Source organism: Diabrotica undecimpunctata, chromosome 5 (genome assembly GCF_040954645.1).
Source record: "Diabrotica undecimpunctata isolate CICGRU chromosome 5, icDiaUnde3, whole genome shotgun sequence".
Taxonomy (NCBI): domain Eukaryota; kingdom Metazoa; phylum Arthropoda; class Insecta; order Coleoptera; family Chrysomelidae; genus Diabrotica; species Diabrotica undecimpunctata.
Window position 1 is genome coordinate 10,820,169 of NC_092807.1, and position 14,121 is coordinate 10,834,289.

The 14,121-nt window shown below is 33.9% G+C and overlaps 1 protein-coding gene across 3 annotated transcripts in view; it reads right to left on the bottom strand.

Annotated features, from left to right (window-relative positions):
- Positions 1-12,577, bottom strand: part of LOC140441045 (polypeptide N-acetylgalactosaminyltransferase 1-like) — a 35,647-nt gene extending 23,070 nt beyond the window's left edge. For all 3 annotated transcript variants that reach the window (XM_072531459.1, XM_072531458.1, XM_072531457.1), the window contains exon 1: positions 11,972-12,577. In XM_072531459.1, the coding sequence (XP_072387560.1) occupies positions 11,972-12,321 (350 nt within the window). In that variant the 5' untranslated portion in view covers positions 12,322-12,577. The remainder of the gene's footprint in view (positions 1-11,971) is intronic.
- Positions 12,578-14,121: the final 1,544 nt, after the last annotated feature.

The following is a 14,121-nucleotide window of genomic DNA, read 5'->3' on the forward strand; positions in this document are numbered from 1 at the left end:
TTCCGGTAGATAATATTGTTACTCGATAGGGTCCTGTATACTGTAGTCTTTCCAACATGAAATCTTCTGGCCAGTTTTCGCTGTGAGACCCCAATTTTGTTCTTAGCTGCTTCAATCAGTCTTGCCTCTCTTATATGGTTCAAAATCCGCGGTCGGCCACTTTTACGCAAGTTAACACATCTTCACATTCTCTGATTGTGCGATAAATTGTCGATTTGCTTATGTTTTGATCTCGATAAATATTAACAATATCTCGTTTCGACATTCGCCCAACCATATTATAAACACCTCGACGAATATTAATTTTATAAGACATTTTGCAGAGCACAAACGAAAATATTCTGCTTTGTTTATTAAATGTCAATAACTGATGACATTTCAATTCCATGGCCTTCTTTGTTAAATGCATTTTGCTTCTCAATCAGACCAGGTGAAATTTTTCCCAAAACTTTAGGACCATACGTTATATCTGTACTTCTAGCTCTGTCCCATAGTGTCTTATCATGAATTTTTCTAAGTGTTTTCATCTCTGCTGTTTCTAACATCCTTTTTGTCCTCTGTTTCAGGTCTTGTTTCTGCCGCGTATGTCATTATTGGTCTGACGACTGTTTGTAAATTCTGCGCTTGTCCTTATTTCTTGCCGTGGTCGTCTTCATAGTATCAATCCGGTTCCGACGCTGTACATTTTTTCTTTGAGCAGTATTTGTTTTTACGATTGCTAACCTTGCCAATCATCCTCTACATTTATCCGGGCTTGGGACCGGCTTTGGTAACCGCCGAGTTACTCAATCCACCCCGCAATCACCTCAGGCAGCGTTTGGTGATGTGATTAATCATATAAATTAGAATGTACCTGTAGCACCACATTGAACTTACAGATCGACTATTATATCTGCGTGCGGGTCAAGTTTTAGCCAGATGCGCGTGACCGGGAAAGAGAAAGTATTCGGATAAAAGGAGATACAACACACCTCCGTATTGCATCGTAAATTGTAAATTTTAATACAAGCCGGTTGCTAAAAATTAACGGAATTGTGAAAAGTTAAACAGATATTTTCTTTGAACAGAGAAAATTATCTGCATCTGAAATTTAATAAGCTGTGAAAATTTACAAAGTAATTATGTATAGACTGATAATACAGTTTAATACACTTATTTAAAAAGGATTAGCCGTATATCAATGGTATATTTTTAAATATTAATTATACTAATTAATATTTATAAATATAGAAGTTCGCATTTGGTTATTGTACATGCGAGTTCTGCCGTGATTTTCCTTTGCGTCTTTATAATTTTATTTATATATGCAAAAATAACATACATAATATAAAAAAAATACAAAAAATGAAAAACACTAAACAACACGCAAATATAAAGACGACTTAAATGTTTAGTTCCTATAAAGGTTCAATCCTGATATATCACTACTTGAAGTATCAGACCACATACTGTCATCAGCTTGTTTCCCTTATAATCCTTTCTTCTGTTTCGTTTTCCACACGGCCACTATGAACGGAGAGCTGGAGCTGTCACCATAGAGAGGTTTGGGTCTTCACAAAGAAATAACTCCATATCAGCTCCTTAGGTGCTCTACAGAGGACTTCGACCAGCCAATTCGAAGTTTCCTCTGCGTTTCTATCCCAAATTTGGTGGGTTAGGTAATCTCTCACAAATAAATTCAGTTTGGCAGTGAAAAGGTTCTAGCAAAAGAGTCTAAGGACAAGTAGGAGCAGAGATTCATGAAGGAGGCTCCCAGGATGTAGGAGACCCTACATGCGAGCCGAGTAAGGCTAGGCTGGACTATCCATGGCTTGGAAAATGCACTCTTTTTATACACTTTAATTCGTATCGATATGTGCATTTCCAAGTCCATCGGTCAATGGTAAATTTGTAGCGTTTTATATTTGGTGGAATATTTTCGTTTTTCTGTTTGCAAATGAATTTTAAAACGCAATAAACTGGAATGTTTAAAAGTTGTTTCGAGTCCCCTAATATAATATTGCAAGTCAGGTATACGGTTTTTCTAAGACGTATTAACAGAATATTTTTTTGTCTTTGTTTACATTAATATTCCCCTATTCTCTGTATGTATTGTGAGGTAAAAAATTTCCAGTTAACCAATTTAAAAGTAAATACTCAAGAAGTTTTTTGTCGGTTCGTTGCTAAGAACGAGGTCAAAAAAGGGTAGATTGTTTGTTTTAAGTTTGTAGGCAAAAACTAGCTGTGAGACGTAAAGGGAAATTTATTTTGCGTTGAAATTTGTAAAATGTAAGGCATCGAGGAGTCGACATTTAAGCCCCAAGCAGAGCAGACAGAAGAGATTTTGAATCGCGAGTCGATTCAATTTTTTTTGTGTAATATCTTAAGACCGGTTAAGGTGATGATACTCTATGCAATGTGGCAGTTTAGATCAGAGTAATCACCCATAAGATTTGTGCAGTACACCGGCACTGATGAAATTTGGAAAATGTTTATATAGAATGTCCCCGTCGACAGCTTGATTTCCTCCATCAAGTTTCTGTTCCAATCGTTCCTGCCTACGTATGGAAATGGTTTATTTTTATTCAAGTTGAGAGTTATGTCCTTTGCAGCTCCAGTCCCATAGATGTTAACAAGTTTTTTTTTGAAAGTTAAGTGCTAAACAGTGAAATCAGGTAACAATTAACATTTTAATTTTAAAGTAAAGACAGACATTTTTTTGCTAAAACAATAATTGCTTTCATTAAAATTTAAAGGATTTGTAATAAATAATAAATTGTAAATTTTATGGTTTAACAGCTGTCATTTTAATTGTTTTTTTAATATAATGTTAACATATGACAGCTAGCTTTGTTCTTTTCGATATTCATTTGTTTTGTTTGTTTAAAAAAAAGGTTAATCTCTGTGCGATAACATTTGTAAGTTTTGTAGTGTCTCCAACCCCTTTGTAAACGAAGTTTGTAAACGGACACATGTACGTTTTTTATTCTGTATTTGGCAACTATATAGTATATTTTTTGTGCCATTTTTATGTTTGATAACTGTTTGTATGAGACAAAAATAAACGTTTGATTTGTTTCTCTGATCCTTTGTTTATTTTAGTTTAGAAAATCTCCTAACCCTTGTATGTATTTTTGATTTTAGGGAAGAAGAAATTTTCTTTCTTTTTCCAGCAGGAAGTTTTCTTCGAAGCGGCGTCCAAATTTAAATAGCTAGAGGTAACCTTGTCTGCCATATCTTATTTCATTTTGTCCAGGAGATTTATGTAAGTACCCTTTCATTTTTTTTGTAGCTGCCCCAATCCGACCCATTTATTTCAACTTATCCACGACCCCAGCTCTCCAACAATCCCCTGAGTGCCGTTCGCATAGTAGCGTTTATTTTGCTTGCCCTATCTTCGCCCCCATAGTTTCAGTCCCCAATTTTCTACCCCATATTCTTACCTTGAGGTAGGCAAAATAATTTCGTTACAAATTGAATAGGACGTAGAAAGGCGGGGAGATGCGCATCGACGTGCTCATTGGTCCACAGACTAAGGCACGCGATGACAGAGCCGAAAACTCATACGGAGTTTGTCCCGTAAAGTACGTCCATTGTACATTGATAATCATAATCCCGTGCAGGCTGACACCGAAGTTGATACAGGAAGTAGCAATAAAGAGTAAAAATGGAAAATTTTCATGAAAAAATTTAATATACTTTAAAATTTTTGCGATCGAAGGTCTTAACCCTACCAAATAAAATCCCAAAGCACTGACATATAAGCGTATACAAAAGGGGGCGGACAAGGAGGAGAAAATTTTGGGAAAAAATCGTCATTGATAATGCGAGTCATTTTGACCACTTGATGTTGAATCCCTAAGGTGTATAAATTCAAAAGGGCCGTGTAGGTAGCCTTTTAACTTCGCTACTTACTTTAGGGCGTTGAAATTCTTTCTATTTCAAGCCTTACTTCAAAGGAGTTGTTGGTGGATGTATCTCCATAAAAAGGTTTTTTGCATTGACCGTTGAATGATGAGGACACACAAAGAAATACAGCACTTATGATTTAAGAGTTTGTAATGAAACTTTAAGCAAGAAAGGCCTAACGCGGCCGTCCGTTATTGTACAATCTTAATCCACTTTTTCTTTATAGAGAATATTCCAAATATTGATTTGAGAAATGCCCGAACTTTACATGACTTCCGCGAGCGCGGAGTACCAGTCCCCTTGAGTACTAAATTGTTACTCTTAGCCCCCTTTCAGACGAGGATACTGTATCCGAGATACGCGTATCCGAGAAGCAGATATTACATAGACTCAAATGGAGCTTTTCAGACGGGACGCGCGAGGGATACAGTATGCGAGATACCGAATTCAGTATCTCGGACCTTCCTGTCGCCGACGACTGAATGCGTATGCCAGATACAGAAGAACCATTACGTTAAATGAACGCTTTCAGACACGAATACTTTTGCACCACATTCCATAGACGCGCGATTTTCTGTCGAATAATGGCGAATGAGCAACGAAAGAAAGAAAGTGTTTTCTGAATATAGTTAAATAATGGAGCGTGCTGTATTTGATAATGACAAATTTATTTGTTTGGTATAATCAAATCCCTGTCTATGGGATACAGCATCGCCAGATTACTGCAATAGAAATAAAAAGCAGCAGTGCTGGGTCGAAAATTCTAAGCGACAATTTTGAGGCCATGACTGCAGTACAGCAAAATGAATATGGTAAGAAATAAACATGTTTTTATTATAAATACATAGTAGAATAGTTTAATATTTTGTTTCATACGAATACAGTTTAGTTTTAAAAGTTTGCTAATTGGAATTTTGATTATTTAACGAATATCAAACTACATTATTGTGAAAGGAATACGGTCATTTTTATTTAGGGCGAGGTAAACAATTTACAAATTGGAGATAAGTACACATATTTATTTTAAATTTAAGTCATAGACTTTAACTTTAAAAAGTCATAGAAAGCCGTTCTTTTAATGAAATAATTCTACGCATAGTTGTGTCTTTTTTACTCAATTGAATTTCCAAAATTTTATGAAGTTCTTCAAACGACTTCACAGACATTCGAAAATAATTAAAAAACTTCGATGGATCTTGCAATAAATCTTGATACAGCAAACTATACGTTCCCTTGGTTTCTCTTAATTCTACAATAGGATGAACCCACAAATTACGTCGTCTTTTCAGTTTCTTTATTTAATATGTACCACAGCATAACACACTCTTCTACATCCATAATCCAAAAATATAACCGCACTGCACTGCTACTATTTTCATACTGACGAGCATGCTCGTGAATCCGATACAGCCGCCATCGAAAATTCTGTATCTCGCATACAGTATCCTCGTCTGAAAACCCTCTTACTGTGTGAAAATTATTCTAATGGCGGAGGCTGCCGAGAAACTAAGGGACGATCTACATTGAAAAAATGTGGATATAGATTGAATCTAAAGATTTATACAATATACATAATTTTAAGTATAATTATATTTTTATTTTGAATAGTTATTTGTAGACAGCCACATCTGATAGTTTTTCGTTTAGCTTTACAGTAGTTTCATCTTTAATCTGGACATGTTTTGTACCAAAGTCGGGTATGGTCTTGAACTTTAAACTGTTGTAATGAATAGTAATCAAAACTGTTATTATCATTACCTATTCTATACTAATAATTTCACATTTTACAAACTTACTATCATCATAAATTGCTTATACTCATTAGAATTAGAGTAATACAGTGCATTCATATCTAAGATATTTTAAATATCTAAGGTACTTCAGATAAATGAAAAGTACCTTTTCTCTAGAGTGAGTGATTTTTCATTATCTTAAAGTGAATATTCCGTTTTATTTTTTTCACATATTTCAAATATCACGTAGATAGATTTAAATTGTCGATAGATATTATGGGCACCTATATAAAGAATCAGTTCGAATTTTAATAAATATTTAACAGATAACAAATAAATATCTCATTTTTGTTTATATTGGCGTCTATTATGTGAAGGGCGTTCAAATTACTCGAAGTTAGTTCTAGTAGCACAGAGTAAATAACAATTTGTTTACTGTTCTGTGGTTCTAGAGTGTATGTATTTCTTTTAGACAGAACATTGCAAACCATCATGCTTTCTAACTGATATTTAGCACTGTTTTATATAAATCTAATTGCGGAAATTGTTTCTGGAAGATACGATAACAGGCTTCTTATCAATTCCGCCAAGTTTTGTCGTTCAGTTTGCAACGATCTCGAGTAAAAAAGGTATTATCCCTCTAGGAAAGACTTTTTATCGTGAAATCATACACTGGGTGATCAAATTATTAGAGCCACCTCGTAAAATTCAATTTTTTTTTACAAAAAGAGTATATAATTGAGCTGTATAATATATTAATGCTTTTGTTTCCATTTGATTATCTTGTAACACTTTATGAAAGCACAATAAATAGTCTGGCAATAGTGGTAACACAACAGGCGTGGCAATACGTAACTCAGATGCCATTGTGTGTTAGCGAATAAAGGATCTGGGGTTTTCAATCTGTCGCCCTGCAAAAAAAGCCACTACTCACACCAGCCATGAAGAAAAAAGGCTTCAATGGGCTAAACATAAAAATTGGACCATTGATGACTTCATCGTCATCAGTGGCGTTACATCTCTTTATCTGCCAAAGCCTTCTTCAGAACAATCCTCCATTCGCCCCTGTCTCTGGCAACTCTTCTCCATGCTCTAATTCCGATAGACTTCAAATCATTTTCTAGGTTGTCTTGGTACCTAAGTCTCGGTCTTCCTCTTCTTCGTTGTCCGATCGGCCCCCTTCGGCCAAAAACTTTTCTGACTATGGCATCTTCCTCTAGTCTGATTACATGAACTATCCATCTGAGGCGTGCTACCTTAATGAATTTTACAACGTCAGGTTCTCCAAATCTTCTATACAACTCAAAATTGTAACATCTGCGGCACAAACCTTGTTCTTTTATGCCTCCATATATTCGTCTTAGTATTTTTCGCTCAAAACGTTTGAGCAAGTCTTGGTCATTCTGTGTTAGTGTCCAAGTTTCTGAACCATATGTTAGCACTGGTCTTATTAGTGTTTTGTATACAGTCAGTTTAATTTTTCTAGGCATTTTTGAGGCCATCTGTCTTCTTAAGCCATATTAACACTTATTGGCGAGCACTATTCTTCTTTTGATTTCTTCACTGACGTTGTTATCTTTGGTTAGCAGCGACCCTAAGTATATGAAGGTGTCAACACCTTCCAGTTCTAGGTCATCAATTTATTCGTGTAGGTGTCGGGTTGCTTGACCTAGTGCAACACATATATTTGGTCTTTTGAACATTTATATTTAGTCCCATTCTGTGTGCAGATGCTCTTAACGACCGAAATGCTTCAGTCAGAGATTCTGTGGACCATTGATGACTTGAATCAGGTAAATAACGTTACTTAACATTGTTTGTCTTTTGGGGAAAAATAAAAAGCTTCCCTCTACCGTCCTTACAATACAATGGCTGTATTGTAAGGGCAGTAAAGCACCCCCTGAGCATCATAGTGTGATCTAGCATAAGCAATCAAGGAACTGGAAAGCCTCTATATTGTCGAAGGAACAATGCGGCAGGACCAATACTTGAGAATACTGCAAACAAAAATGCTTCCCCGGGTCCAGGAGTTGTTCCGAATAAGAGTTTCACGTTTTTGCATGACTCGGCACCTTGTCAAAAGGCAAAAATGTTACAAAATTCCTTGCTGACAACCAGATAAAGGTGCTCGACTGACCTGGTAATTCGCCAGATCTGAATCCAATAGAAAATCTTTGGAAGCTCATGAAGAAAGAAATTGCTAATGAAATTATACCCACAAAGCGTCAATTGATCGAGCGCTAGAAATTCATACAAAGTATGCCAAGAAGGTGCCAGGCAGTCATTGCTGCAAAGGGGGACACTACCAAGTATTAGAGTTAGGCATAATTTTAAGTGTTTTCATGTAATAACTTGTTTCTTTTTTAATATTTGTAAACTTTATAAGGTTCTAAATCACAGTAAAATAGAGTCAAGCAAAAAAATATGTTTTATAGCTCAATTACATACCATTTTTAAACAAAAAGTAAAATTTTATGGGGTGGCTCTAATAATTTGATCACTCACTGTATGTCGGTCGACAATGTACTCGGTAGGTTTGCTCTTTCGATGAAAAATAGAACTACATTTCCACAATGACCAACATTAACCAAATAGTAACACAAATTGGTTGTGTTAATCCTTACTGTAAATGTTTAGGTGATAAATCTGTAGCAACTGTACTTAAGAAATGTTTAGAACGAGATATTGTAATTTGTGCCAATTTTTGATCAATGTTTGAATTTTCATTCAAACATTTTATTTATAGACGAAAACGTAGAAAACGTAACGTAGTTTATTAGTTTAGGGGAATACATTTAACTACTACGAATGATCCATACATGAGATTTTCAGAATGTCTGTAAAGTTAGCATATTCATTTTATAAGGCCGAATTTAGAACAACACTATAATTTATTGCTAATTTATAACGAAAAAAAAAAAAAAGAAAAAAAAAATATTGCTGAAGCTGTTCTCGAGAAACAGTGGGTATGCTAACTTTATGGTAAATACAGCATAGCCATAGCTATATCTCGGCAAGGAAAAGGGGTACAGGGTCCATCTTGGCGGCATATTTTATTGCTAATTAATTGCTGTTGATTGGTATATTAACTAATCTCCAAAAGCTGTCCCATCATCCCCTAGCTCAAAACACACCCCCGTAAAATCCCCTAGCTCAAAATACACTCTCGAAAAAAAACGAGATATTGGCCAAAAAGCGAACCGTGAAGAATTTATTGCTAATTTATAACCGAAGTTTTACGTCAAGGAACAATTTATTGCTGCAGCCGTTGCCGAGAAACAATGATTATGCTGATTTTACGGTAAAGCTATCATAGCCATAGCTATATCTCGGCAATGAATAAGGCTACAGAGATCATCTCGGCGACATATTTTATTGCTAATTAATTGCTGTTGATTTGTATATCAAACAATCCCAAAAAACTACCCCATCATTCCCTAGCGCAAAACTGATCTCTGGAAAAATCTATATATCAACCAAGAAACAATATACTGCTGTAACCGTTCCCGAGAAACAATGGCAAAGTAGAGTAATGTAGCGGAAAACGCCGTACTTAAGAATACATAGAATTAAATAAAACAATAAGAAAATAACTAAAATATGATATTAAAAAGTGGAACAAGCAACTCATAGAAAACAAGAGAGGTTCAAAATGTCTAAGAACAACACTGGGTGTTCAGAAGATTATCAAAATTAAAGGCATCAATAACAAGGAAGAGAAGGACAAATATAAAGTAACAAAGATAGTTGAAAACTTCTACAAAACCTTGTACAGCTCACAAAACGTGCCCCATTAACCAACAAAAGAAAATGTCTTTTGGTGCCTATTCATTTCGAATATTGGCGATCATTCTGGCTATAATTATTTTATTAACTGATGCTTTAAATAGATTAGTTGTTGTTGTGGAGAATCATTTCCTCAGGCTTTTGAACCATGGTATTTTTCGTCTCCCAATTCCTCGCTTTCCGAGAACTTTGCCTTGAAGGATTATTTTCAGTAATCTGTATTTCGTATTATGTGTCCCTACTTGCACGTCTCTAATTTTATTTTTGCTGATGACCATAAATTTAGTTTTTTTTGTTTACTTGTAGTCCAAATCTTTCACTTACTTCATTTACTTTGTTTATTAGTTGCTGTAAACTGTTTAAACTGTCTGCAAAAATAATGGTGTCATCTGCATAGCGTATGTTGTTTAGGCGTTCTCCATTTAAAAGTATTCCATGTTCGCAATTTTCCAAGGCTTCACTAAATATTTCCTCTGAGTATAGGTTGAATAATATAGGTGAAAGTAGACATCCTTGTCTAACGCCTCGTAGCATCTGGATCGCTTCTGTCAAATGTACTCTGCCTGGTCCTGGAGCTCTCCCTTCTTTTAGTGATATTATGGTTGCTCTTATTTCTGCCACTAGTATAGATGGTCCTGTTTCCGTAGGTATTGGGGACTGGTTCTCCCTCTCATCAAAAAATAAATTTCGTATGTACTTTTTCCAGGTATTATCAATACTCTCTTTGTCCATGATTACCTCTCCGTTGTCATTAACAAGTTTACTTACTCTTCTGTTTTTACATTTGCCTGTAATTTCTCTTACCTTTTTATACAAGCTGAAGTCGTTGTATTTACTTTGTAGAATTTAGATTTCTTGGCATTTTTTCTCCAGTTCTTTCTGTTTGGCTTCTCTGATCTTTCTCTGTATATCGCGTCGTAATGTTTTATACATGGAGTTATTGTTCTTGTTTTTCCTTCTTTCTTCCATCAGCTGCAGAATCTCTATCGTCATCCATGTCTTATTCTTACCTTCTTCGTTCTTCATAAAATTGTCTTTAATGTCGTCTATCGTTTTATTAAGGGATTCTATCTTCTCTTCTGTGCTCTCCGTTGTATTATCGATTTCTTTGAATTTTCTATTTATTGATTTGCTGACTGTCTCTTTTACTTCATTACATTTAAGTTTTCTCATGTCATGTTTTTTTAAAGTTTTTCCGTGTGTTTTCCAATCTTGGTTCTATACATGCCCACTAAATTATTGTGGTCAGATTGAATATCAGCGCCATTGATGGACCTAATCTTATTTCAATCTCATATTCATTGCTTACACAACCCAAAAAAATGAAACATTTTGTGCTGAAGAAATAACGAATTTTAAATATTTTTGATGTGCTGACTTCAAAAATGTCTATCTTTTTTGTACCTGCTCTAGTTTTTTTAGAATCAATTGAGCAGTTTTAGTCTCTCTTCACCAACTATTTTCCATCTACTCCTGAATGTAAGTCTCTTCCAATCATCGTATCTGGCTATGTGACTGGTCCAGCACCATTTCATTTTTGTTATGCTTTCCATAATATTATTTTTCTTCGTTTTAGTAAGAAGTAAAAATAAGAAAATATTTCAGTGATGAACTGAGGGAAACATTCCGTCCATAATAGGATAATAAATCCATAAAAGGATAATAAAACCATGGAAACTCGTTATCAAGGAAGATGGGATAGCCATATGATAGTTGACTATTGTTACAACCTTCAGCGAGATTCTTCTGGACACCCACATGATAGAATGTTGTACAAAAGGAAATTCTTTGGTGATGAGTTACAATTGTTGTACTTTTTTTGTTATTATGTGTTTTCTTTTTTTATGTGTAGATAATATAAATTAGTCTAATTCATTTTTTTTGTTTTTTTTTTATTCAGAAGGTGGAATCTATAAGTTAAAAATTATGAAGTTAAAGATCACTTTTTCCAATTCTATAAAATGCTAATATTAGCTTGTCTCCAAAGCTATCTATAAACAAGAGCTGCTATAAAAAAAAGAAATATATTTTTGACATCAGGGCATCAAAAATATTTATTAGTTTTTACTTCTCTGGCACTAATAATTAAAAAACTAGCAATATAGTGATGCAAGATAAGAATATCCAGTATCCCAATAGGTATCTTTACATTAATACTAAATACATCTCAAGACAGAAGTAAAAAAAAGGTATATAAGACTAATTTGAAGAAAGTATACTGCAATCTTAGAAACTGATACACTAAGTACCTTTTCATTTAAAAATATAAACTATTTCAGAGAGAAATGGGTGGATGTTCACCAAATTACTTAAGTTACCACAGAAGAAAAAAAAACAGTCCAATGATAATATAAAACAAAAATAAAATAGATAATAACAATAAATAATGTATTGGAGACAATATGATTCAAATATGGAAGATATGCACCATTAATCCTCTATCTCAGAGAAGCAAATGCTTCCCAGCTGGAAAATATAGCTAAAGTCAGAGAACAGAAAAATGAAGAAAATATCAAAAATATAATCTTTCATTGATTATTAAATAATAAAATGATTCTACTTACTTTTTATTCCTTGGATCCCTTAGTTTCCTATTCAAAGGCACTCTATCACTGAGAACAGTATTTAAAGCGAATTTTTTTAAAGCCTCTTCCCCAGCTTTTGCATCGGCTCCATCCAGAACAGCAGCCTCGCCGTTATCGCCCAAATTCGGGATAATCCTGCTTTCATAGTCTCTTAATCTCTTTTCGAAAATTTGGCTTAAGTTGCTACTTAGTTTGCTAGATTTGTAACCACCGTTCGGTGTTTCTTTTGGTATTAGTTTTGATATAAGTACAACTAAGAAAATAGTAACTACTAATATAAAAATACATCTCACATGGATCTTTTTTAATCGGATACATTTTAATAACATTCTTTCCTATTTGTGCTGAATTTTGGTCATACTCAACTGTTCTTCGGCTTATGATTTTAATTTATCTATAACGCTGGCATTATGCTAATTTTTATTATCTTTTTAAGCACCGTTATGGAGTAAATAAGGAGATTTTACCCGTAGTGATATTCACCGGAAGACTAAAGTAAACTAACTGTTGTTTTACATATACAGAACATCAACAATCGCATTTTTTTGTGTACGTCAATCCACTCGAATTTGAGGTTATGTTATTGGCTATCAATAAGAGCGCTGATGCCGGATTAAAAAAATAGTCAATCTAATGTTAATTTATTATTTATCACAAGTTTCATCCAAGTAATTATCTAGTTTAAATTACAATGTTTAATGAGGAGGATTTATTTTGAATTTTTTAAACATATTTTTAAGTTTGTTTTTACAACATTTCAAGAGTATTATATGAAATATTGGTACAAAAATATAAACAATTAAGAAATTGACAGCTAATTTTCTAAGATGAAAAAAAAATCACTTTATAGTGTTCACCGTAACCATCGAGTTAGAATCTATGGAGAAGCTATGAGCTCTGGGATGTTGGCACCTCATTGATCGAATTTCGTAAAAATAATTATACCGTCTGAATGGTCACGTTTTGGTCACAAATGGTCAGTTGGTTTCAGCTTTTGGTCAGTTCTGGTTAATTTTTTATTAAGGGTTGAAAATTTTCAAGGACAAAAAAAGATGTTGGCACCTCATTGAACGAAATCTATAAAACAAATTATTGTATTCGATAGAGATTAAAATGCTGACAAATGGTCAGATATATTGAGCGTTTGGTCAGTTTGCTTTTGGGGTGAAAATAATTAATAAAGTTGCAATAACCTTAGCACGCAAGCGCAGTCCATTAAAAATTTTAAAAATACCAGGATTGCAGTGCCTTGCCGCAATAAACATTTTAAAAATACTAGGAGAACAGTAGGTTCCCGGGTTTTCCTAAATCACTATGTTACAGCTAGTATTTCTGAAATATAATTATACCATTCGAAAGATCACAAATTAATCTCCAATGGTCAGATATTTCCAGAAATTGGTCAGTTCTAAGTAATTTTTTATTAATTATTGAAAATTTTTCAAGGACAGTCTGATATTGGCTTCTTGTTAAAATATTAAAATTTTTACAAGACACCAATTCGTACAGTGTTGCGCGATTTGGAATAAGAGATGAATTGTAAATTTTCACCCAGAAACATTCTTTAGATTCTAATCACAGGAAGCGGTTATAGTACAATTTGTTGATATCTAGACAGTGTAACAGTTGTTAGTGATAATACGAATTCTAGTATATTTCTTTGTTTTGGATATTGGACCCAATTAATAGTAATATATTCCAACGGGATTAACTTGGCTGATAGGTTTGGCAAATACGCATCCTAAGACACATGTTCTCAAATATACACCGTTGTCACGTCTAAAAATTAGTTTTTCTCGTCTAATATCATTGTTATATTTTTGTAGAATATCCAATTTGTAATTTTTAAATCTGATCTGATTTTTATACCATCATTTTATTTATTCTTTTATTATAAAAATGTAAAAAAAATATAACTTAGACGCACAAATTCACAACAGTTGTAATTGAGAAAATTGGGAAGAGTTTATTAAAGATCCTTGAAATCAAGTGTCCTGCGACATACTGTATTCTGATTCAAGTGTTCTGCTACTGTTTTCTACTTGGATTTTCAGTTAAAAATTCACATTAGCTAAGGTCTCCCTAGATTCTCTTACGTTAGGTTGCGCAGTTGTAATTATTTTTATCAT